Source organism: Drosophila sulfurigaster, unplaced genomic scaffold (genome assembly GCF_023558435.1).
Source record: "Drosophila sulfurigaster albostrigata strain 15112-1811.04 unplaced genomic scaffold, ASM2355843v2 scaffold_47_pilon, whole genome shotgun sequence".
NCBI classification, from domain to species: domain Eukaryota; kingdom Metazoa; phylum Arthropoda; class Insecta; order Diptera; family Drosophilidae; genus Drosophila; species Drosophila sulfurigaster.
In genome coordinates, this window is record NW_026909745.1 from 169,597 (window position 1) to 179,248 (window position 9,652).

The window sequence follows — 9,652 nt, forward strand, 5'->3', positions numbered from 1 at the left end:
CAAATACAATATAGCTAATTTTATCATCTACATGCAGGTTTGTTTTAACTTCAAGATATTTAAATAAAACTGCGCCCACGCCGCAAACGCATACTGAGACTTCAAGCGATTCACATCCCACAAACCAAAAGTAAGAGTAAAAGTGTTATTTTTCCAACAAACTACCTAACATTTCTTCGTCGTAGAATTTCTGTTTCGGAAAATCGCAAAGTGCGTGCTAAATGGCTGGAAAAATTTTCCTGACTGAAGAACGACGACGGGCGTACGACTTGTATTCCCTGTGGTTTAGTTTTACCGTAAAACTTTTACGCAATCACCTGACCCACATCCAAAGACATTCGACTAAGCTTCACATATATGTACGTTGCGTAAAAAAAGGAAAACCAACTGAAAATCGACGCATTTACAAAGGAACATAATGAGAATAATTATAAGCAGGTGCGCGATGCCGATGTACGCCCTTGTTATGTTTTGGTAATGCATAACCTCCTTTTTGCTGATGGACTACTTGCCGGATTTGCTGCGGGTCTGTTGCCCCGATTCAAAATGGCGAAGGGCGTAAAGTGTGGTCGGGCCAAGGCAACTGAAATCTCGAAGGAACTTGCTAAAAAGGCAAAGAAGAGGATAAAGAGTGCGCTATGAGAAACCAAATCTTCTTTAATTGCAAATAACAGCACGCGCATTTAAAAATGGAAAATTATCTTAAATTGCAAGATTTTGATGAGGATTTTGACGAATTGGAGGGAAAATTAACGGAGCGCGATGTTCTTGGAAGCAACGAATCTTCTTTTGTAGAACATTTTGGAATGAATAGGGAGGAGTTTGGCATCCTTGTGGAACGCCTTTGTGGATTGGCCCAAAAAGACACCGCATTTGGAAAGGCCATTCCTCTCGATAAGCGGGTTGCAATCACATTATATACCTTATGATCTTCTGCGGAGTATCGGACAGTGGGCACGTTGTTTGGTGTGTCGAAAGCAATGGTCTGCAAATTATTGCTAGAATTTTGCCATGAGACCTGTAGAGCTCTGTCATCCGACTACATCCCGCAGAACTTCCTCACGCAATCAAAATTGGAGGAATGTGTTAAAGGCTTTGAAGAATTTGGCTTCCCACAATGCGCGATTGGTGAGTAGTAGTATAGAGTAGAATTATAGTTTTCATGGAATTTTATTAATGAAAGAATTTTTTAGATGGCTGTCACATTGATATTCATCCATGTGCAACTGATACAGCTGACTATTTTAATTACAAAGGCTGGTACTCAACTATATATATTGTTAGCAATGGTTGATGCAATATGCAATTATTGAGTGATACTCATTTTTGCATTTGTATATTGATGTCAAATGTAATTTTAGATATAGATTTCTTTATATAAACGTCGGAGGCCCAGGACGCTGCCATGACTCACAAATTTTTGAGCGAAGTCAGCTACGACAATTATTAGATGAGTCGACACTTTTGAAGAATAACTCGCGCATTATTTCGGGAGTTGATGTGCCTGTTGTGGTGATTGGCGATTCGGCTTTCAAATTTTCGAGTCAAGTAATAAAGCCATATGCTTTTCAACTACTGAGAATGAAACTATGAAGGCTTTCAATTACACTTTAGCCAAATCACGCAGAGTGGTCGGAAATGCTTTCGGACATTTGAAAGCTCGATTTCGGCGAATTGGAAAAGGACTCGATAATCGTTGTAGTAGTTGTATTTTACATAATTTCACGAAACGTAAAAACATTGATATTCAGGGAATTTTGGAACCAAGCCCCGATGAACCACATTAGCTCGAGAAATCATACGAAGACGCATAAGAAAAAAATGATTTCGATAGCGACGCTGAACCAATTCGAACAGAAATTTCATCCTACTTTGTAATCAATAAATAATTAAGATATTTAGAATTTGTGTTTAACGCATTTATTTCAAATTTTTATTATTTTCAGAATAGTATTTATAAAATCATAATATTTAACAAAATAATATTAACAAAATCATAATATCAGCAACATAAGAGTATTTAACAAAATATTTACAAAAATATAATATCAACAATATAAAAGTATTTAACAAAATATTTATAAAATCATAATATATTTAACCATTGCACTATGTTGAATTTGACCCGTTTTCGTGGCCAAAACTCATTTTTCGCAAGAATTCAAATTTGTTTTTTCAATGTTACCATGTTCAGAAATGATCAAATCGCGATATTGTATACCTAAAATGTTAATTTAACAGTTTAGTGTTAAAATAACCGCTGTTAAAGTCAGCTGTTGCAAGCGGAAACCACGTGATGTGTTAAATGTCAAATTTGCGGTGCAATTTAAAATTGGCATATCTCCCACAAAAAATCATTAAATTACAAAATTCAAAATATTTAAAAGATAAAGCCAAAACTTTTTCTGCAAATTTATGGGTGAATTGGCAAAAATGCTGTAGGAAATTGGATACTTTTAAAAACAGATATTCGAATTGGATGGAATGCTCCATGAGCCTTACTTTAACTAGAGAAGAAGCCAAAGGAAAGGAAACAAAAAGACAAAAAGTGGGACGTCCAAAAATGGCATTCAATATAAAAGGTAAAAGAGCTCAAAGAAGGCAAGCAGCCGACCTCTCCGCAAGCCCGTGGTAAAGCCTTTGCGATCTTCCGCTGAAGAGGCGTTGGCTTTGATTCTGGATCCAGGTTTCACAACTGACCAATATTGCGCAATTCGAGAGAAAGCAATTTGCAGGAAAGCCAATATATATCCCAATTATCATGATGTAAGTAAAAAAAAAAGACTGCCGATCAGACAATACAATATTATTATAACGGACACCGTAGCAAAAGGCTCTTTGCAAGACCTATTAAATCACACAACAAGTCGAATAGTGGATTATCAAAAAGAGGCTATTGCAGCGGCACTGAATATGCACCTTTTCATCTACCGAATTGATATTGAGTTATGGCTGGGTATAAAATGGATGTGAAGAAATGGCGAATATCAAGCCAAGACGATAACAAGATTGAAGTTGACCAACCTAAACAAGGAGGATTGGGAAGCACAAATGTTGGGAATACTGCACGCCGTGCATTCAACAAATATGAAGCTTTCACAGAAATAACTGGCGTCGATACACAACTTATTTTTAACATGAGGAATATACTTATTTAATTATCCTATAAAAGGCGGATCCAAAAACACAAGAGACTTGCTTTGCCAGTATAAGTCATCCAGCTGTTGACTTGTGAGGTTGAATCTGCAGATGAGTCTGCAAATGATATCGACGCAATGGAAGATGACAATGCATATTTTTTTATAACAATAATGAAATTGATGAAAATTATGAAGTAATACAAAAAAAATTTTTTTTCTTGAATAACTTCTATATTTATTATCCGATTTGGACCAAATTTGCATTTGAAATAGGACATTCATCCTGTGTTCCAAAATTGGGGTCTCTAACTTGAAAATTGCCTTAGATATTCGTTTTTTCGAATTCTGAGGTCGGAAGGGGGCGTTGACACGCCCACTTTTCTAAAATACCTTTCTATAGTAATGTGGGAATGGGTCTGGCAATGCCAATCTATCGCCCTATCGATGATATGAAGAAAGGAGTATCGATGATATGAAGAAAGGAGTATCGATTGAGAAGGAGTATCGATTGAGAAGGAAGTCGATAGAATATACTGAGAAGATGACTTTGGTGACGACGACAAGAAAAGCAAGACGTGCTAACGACGACCACGACGTATATTTTTAAATAATTAAATTAATAAATAAACTAAATACAATAATAATTAAGGATTAAAGTTATGAAATAATAAATAAATATTAACATAAAACCAATCCCACATATATTGGGGGCTCAACCTAAAAAGAAAAGCCAAGTGAAGTATTTCACAATGTGGTGTAATGCGTGCAAATTAAACTATTTCACAATGTTGTGCAAAAGTTGCGTAAACGTTTACAAGCGTGTGATCGACACACATTTACGAATACATACAAAATTTTGAACATTGAGACACATACTGGTGAAATTAAACAAAAAAAAAATGTTGCGACTTGGTGAATTTGAAGAGGTATGCAAAAATTTGCGCTTTGCAAAAAGGAAGAATATTAGTTTGCTGCATAAATTTGTGTTTGAAAGTGAAGGGATCGTAAAAATCGTGAACGCTTACGTGAATTTAAAGGATTTAAATATGATGAAACTAGCCAAGAATACAAGGACAAAATAAATTTCGTTGCTGCAAATCTAACAGACGGTGATCTTGTTATAATCTGCCATTTGCTTGACATACGTCATAATGTAAACGATTTAGCAAATCACATATTCTCGAAAATGCGAAGGGGACAACTGCTTGATGCCGATGATGAACAAGAAGAAGATGACGACGATGATGATTTTGACGCTAACGTTGTAGCTGATGAATTAAACGAAGTGCACATAGACGATGTGAACAACGTTAACGACGAAAGTGTGAGTCTGGCAGGTAGTGACGAGAGATATAGAACAGCAGAAATACCGAGTGTTCGTGAAAAGAAAATAGAAGCAAACCAAATACAGCTAATTCGACAGTAATGGAAAGAAATATTGAGTTCGCTGCCGTAGGCAATGGGAACGTGCCAAGATTCGCTCTTAATTTTCGAGATATCGAGGATTCAATCCGTTTATTTAGTGGCGACGATACATTATCAATCGAAGTGTGGATTAATGATTTTGAAGATATGGCTTCTATAATGCAGTGGGACAGCTTACATAAGTTTATATTTGCAAAACGATCTCTTAGAGGTTTGGCTCGTATGTTTGTATTAAGTGAGCGTGGCATATCAACGTGGCAAGCATTAAAACAAGCACTTCTTAGTGAATTCAAAAGACAACAAATAGTGCAGAACTTCACAAACAGATGAGTGAAAGAAAAATGAAACGAAGTGAAAGTGTCTTAGAGTACTTACTGATAATGAAGGAACTAGCAACGCGCGGAAATATAGATGATGAAGCTATTATGCAATACGTGATAGATGGTATAAGTGATCGAAGTGTTAATAAATCTATATTATATAATGCCCGAGATATCAAAGAGTTCAAAGAAAAACTAAAAGCGTACGAAAAAATGAAGGGAAAAGTGAACTATGTGGAAAACGATGATCATTCAAAAAATACAAACACAAGAGAACAGTGGAGTGACGCAAAGGAAAAATATGATGACAAAGATAATAATAATAACGCTATAAAATGCTATAATTGTGGCGGCAAGGGACATGTTTCCGAGAATTGCGATCATAAGAGTAAAGGCAAGAGATGCTTTAATTGCAGAAGCTTTGGTCACATTTCGAAAGATTGTCAAAATAATAATAACAAAGCCGAAAGTGAGAGTAAACCTAATATGCGAAAAATTGTGGACGAAGACTCAGTGATGTACAAACGAGTGAGAGTTCAAGATAAGAATTTCGTAGCCTTCTCTGATTCGGGAAGCAAGTACAATATCATGAATGACGTTTCGTACAAAAGTTTGAACAGTTCAGTCTTAAATAATGTGAATATTTATTTAACGGGTTTCGGTTCTAAAAATAAAATAAAACCAATCGGATCGTTTAAAGAGAAACTATTTATTGACGGTGAAGAATATGAGACAGAATTTCTGGTGGTTACCGCAGAAATACTTCCCAAAGAAATAGTTTTAGGTGAAATTTTTGCTAAAAATGCTGAAATAATTATAAAACCGGATGGTTTAACAGTTCGCAAAGTCAAGAGTGAGTGTAATAACTCCAATAACGATAACAATGAGGACGATGGGGATGATGAAGATAATAATGACGATGACGACAACGATGAAGATGACGACGATAATAACAATGACGATGATAGTGATATAGTGAAGACGATGACGATAATAACGACGACGATGATGAGAACGATGACGAAGAAGATAACAATGATGAACACGAGGACGATGAAGAAAATGATGATGAAGTCGATGACGTCGAAAATGGCGATAAAAATATTGACAATAACGATGACGACAATAACGATGACGATGACAATAATAATGAAGACGATGATGAAGATAATGATGACGAATATGATGAAAATAATGATGATGAGTACGATGACGATGAAGAAAATGATGATGAAGTCGATGACGTCGAAAATATTGACGATAGGGCGCTGAGTGCGATTAACAGTTTGAAATCGCTAATTACAATGAAGCCTGTCTTAAAAATATTCAACCCAAAACACGAAACCGAATTGCACACGGACGCATCGATTGATGGATTTGTTGCTGTCCTGCTCCAGAAATCACCTGATGATGGAAGTATACACCCAGTATACTACATGAGCAAAAACTTCAGATGCTGAACGACGTCTCACGAGCTACGAATTAGAACTTTTGGCAGTGGTAGTAGCATTGTGAAAGTTCCGTGTTTATCTTCTGGGTGAGCACTTTAAGCTCATAAGCGATTGCGATGCATCCATAAAATCGATGAATACCGACGATACCGTATATAGCAGACTAAAATCCATCCAAGTGCAGGACGACGAGTTGAAGGCCATTATTGACGTTCTACGAGATAGAAGCTCTCATAATAATTACTTTATGAAATGCGGACTTCTACACAAACTTATCGACGACAATGAGTTAATTATGGTTCCTTTGAGTATGCAACGCGAGATCATAAGTTCAGCGCACGAGAGAGGTCATTTCTCCGTAAAAAAGACAAAAGAAATTATTGGAAAGCAGTATCACATTCCGAAGTTGGAGGAGAAAATACAGCAACAAACCATCAATTCGAGTCGACACTTTTGAAGAATAACTCGCGCATTATTTCGGGAGTTGATGTGCCTGTTGTGGTGATTGGCGATTCGGCTTTCAAATTTTCGAGTCAAGTAATAAAGCCATATGCTTTTTCAACTACTGAGAATGAAACTATGAAGGCTTTCAATTACACTTTAGCCAAATCACGCAGAGTGGTCGGAAATGCTTTCGGACATTTGAAAGCTCGATTTCGGCGAATTGGAAAAGGACTCGATAATCGTTGTAGTAGTTGTATTTTACATAATTTCACGAAACGTAAAAACATTGATATTCAGGGAATTTTGGAACCAAGCCCCGATGAACCACATTAGCTCGAGAAATCATACGAAGACGCATAAGAAAAAAATGATTTCGATAGCGACGCTGAACCAATTCGAACAGAAATTTCATCCTACTTTGTAATCAATAAATAATTAAGATATTTAGAATTTGTGTTTAACGCATTTATTTCAAATTTTTATTATTTTCAGAATAGTATTTATAAAATCATAATATTTAACAAAATAATATTAACAAAATCATAATATCAGCAACATAAGAGTATTTAACAAAATATTTACAAAAATATAATATCAACAATATAAAAGTATTTAACAAAATATTTATAAAATCATAATATATTTAACCATTGCACTATGTTGAATTTGACCCGTTTTCGTGGCCAAAACTCATTTTCGCAAGAATTCAAATTTGTTTTTTCAATGTTACCATGTTCAGAAATGATCAAATCGCGATATTGTATACCTAAAATGTTAATTTAACAGTTTAGTGTTAAAATAACCGCTGTTAAAGTCAGCTGTTGCAAGCGGAAACCACGTGATGTGTTAAATGTCAAATTTGCGGTGCAATTTAAAATTGGCATATCTCCCACAAAAAATCATTAAATTACAAAATTCAAAATATTTAAAAGATAAAGCCAAAACTTTTTCTGCAAATTTATGGGTGAATTGGCAAAAATGCTGTAGGAAATTGGATACTTTTAAAAACAGATATTCGAATTGATGGAATGCTCCATGAGCCTTACTTTAACTAGAGAAGAAGCCAAAGGAAAGGAAACAAAAAGACAAAAAGTGGGACGTCCAAAAATGGCATTCAATATAAAAGGTAAAAGAGCTCAAAGAAGGCAAGCAGCCGACCTCTCCGCAAGCCCGTGGTAAAGCCTTTGCGATCTTCCGCTGAAGAGGCGTTGGCTTTGATTCTGGATCCAGGTTTCACAACTGACCAATATTGCGCAATTCGAGAGAAAGCAATTTGCAGGAAAGCCAATATATATCCCAATTATCATGATGTAAGTAAAAAGAAAAAAGACTGCCGATCAGACAATACAATATTATTATAACGGACACCGTAGCAAAAGGCTCTTTGCAAGACCTATTAAATCACACAACAAGTCGAATAGTGGATTATCAAAAGAGGCTATTGCAGCGGCACTGAATATGCACCTTTTCATCTACCGAATTGATATTGAGTTATGGCTGGGTATAAAATGGATGTGAAGAAATGGCGAATATCAAGCCAAGACGATAACAAGATTGAAGTTGACCAACCTAAACAAGGAGGATTGGGAAGCACAAATGTTGGGAATACTGCACGCCGTGCATTCAACAAATATGAAGCTTTCACAGAAATAACTGGCGTCGATACACAACTTATTTTAACATGAGGAATATACTTATTTAATTATCCTATAAAAGGCGGATCCAAAACACAAGAGACTTGCTTTGCCAGTATAAGTCATCCAGCTGTTGACTTGTGAGGTTGAATCTGCAGATGAGTCTGCAAATGATATCGACGCAATGGAAGATGACAATGCATATTTTTTTATAACAATAATGAAATTGATGAAAATTATGAAGTAATACAAAAAAAAAATTTTTTTTTCTTGAATAACTTCTATATTTATTATCCGATTTGGACCAAATTTGCATTTGAAATAGGACATTCATCCTGTGTTCCAAAATTGGGGTCTCTAACTTGATAATTGCCTTAGATATTCGTTTTTCGAATTCTGAGGAGTCGGAAGGGGCGTTGACACGCCCACTTTTCTAAAATACCTTTCTATAGTAATGTGGGAATGGGTCTGGCAATGCCAATCTATCGCCCTATCGATGATATGAAGAAAGGAGTATCGATGATATGAAGAAAGGAGTATCGATTGAGAAGGAGTATCGATTGAGAAGGAAGTCGATAGAATATACTGAGAAGATGACTTTGGTGACGACGACAAGAAAAGCAAGACGTGCTAACGACGACCACGACGTATATTTTTAAATAATTAAATTAATAAATAAACTAAATACAATAATAATTAAGGATTAAAGTTATGAAATAATAAATAAATATTAACATAAAACCAATCCCACATATATTGGGGGCTCAACCTAAAAAGAAAAGCCAAGTGAAGTATTTCACAATGTGGTGTAATGCGTGCAAATTAAACTATTTCACAATGTTGTGCAAAGTTGCGTAAACGTTTACAAGCGTGTGATCGACACACATTTACGAATACATACAAAATTTTGAACATTGAGACACATACTGGTGAAATTAAACAAAAAAAAAATGTCGCGACTTGGTGAATTTGAAGAGGTATGCAAAAATTTGCGCTTTGCAAAAAGGAAGAATATTAGTTTGCTGCATAAATTTGTGTTTGAAAGTGAAGGGGATCGTAAAAATCGTGAACGCTTACGTGAATTTAAAGGATTTAAATATGATGAAACTAGCCAAGAATACAAGGACAAAATAAATTTCGTTGCTGCAAATCTAACAGACGGTGATCTTGTTATAATCTGCCATTTGCTTGACATACGTCATAATGTAAACGATTTAGCAAATCACATATTCTCGAAA

At 35.5% G+C, this 9,652-nt stretch overlaps 1 protein-coding gene and 1 long non-coding RNA gene across 2 annotated transcripts; both read left to right on the top strand.

Moving 5' to 3' along the window:
* Positions 1-760: 760 nt before the first annotated feature.
* Positions 761-1,556, top strand: LOC133850026 (uncharacterized). The gene is made up of 3 exons (XR_009895572.1): positions 761-1,128; positions 1,194-1,383; positions 1,456-1,556. It is a non-coding gene; the product is annotated as an uncharacterized LOC133850026 (long non-coding RNA).
* Positions 1,557-4,326: 2,770 nt separating this feature from the next.
* Positions 4,327-6,345, top strand: LOC133850019 (protein PFC0760c-like). Its single transcript, XM_062285981.1, has 3 exons — positions 4,327-4,477; positions 5,724-5,860; positions 5,899-6,345. Exons 1-3 carry the CDS (start codon positions 4,327-4,329, stop codon positions 6,343-6,345), a joined length of 735 nt encoding a protein of 244 aa, XP_062141965.1.
* Positions 6,346-9,652: the final 3,307 nt, after the last annotated feature.

Coding starts and splice junctions, on each gene's coding strand:
- LOC133850019 (XM_062285981.1), top strand. CDS start 4,327: ATGCGAAGGGGACAACTGCTTGATGCCGATGATGAACAAGAAGAAGAT. Junction 4,478..5,723: donor CGAAAGTGTGAGTCTGGCAG/GTAGTGACGAGA, acceptor ATGGTTTAACAG/TTCGCAAAGTCAAGAGTGAG. Junction 5,861..5,898: donor ATGACGATGATAGTGATATA/GTGAAGACGATG, acceptor GACGATGATGAG/AACGATGACGAAGAAGATAA.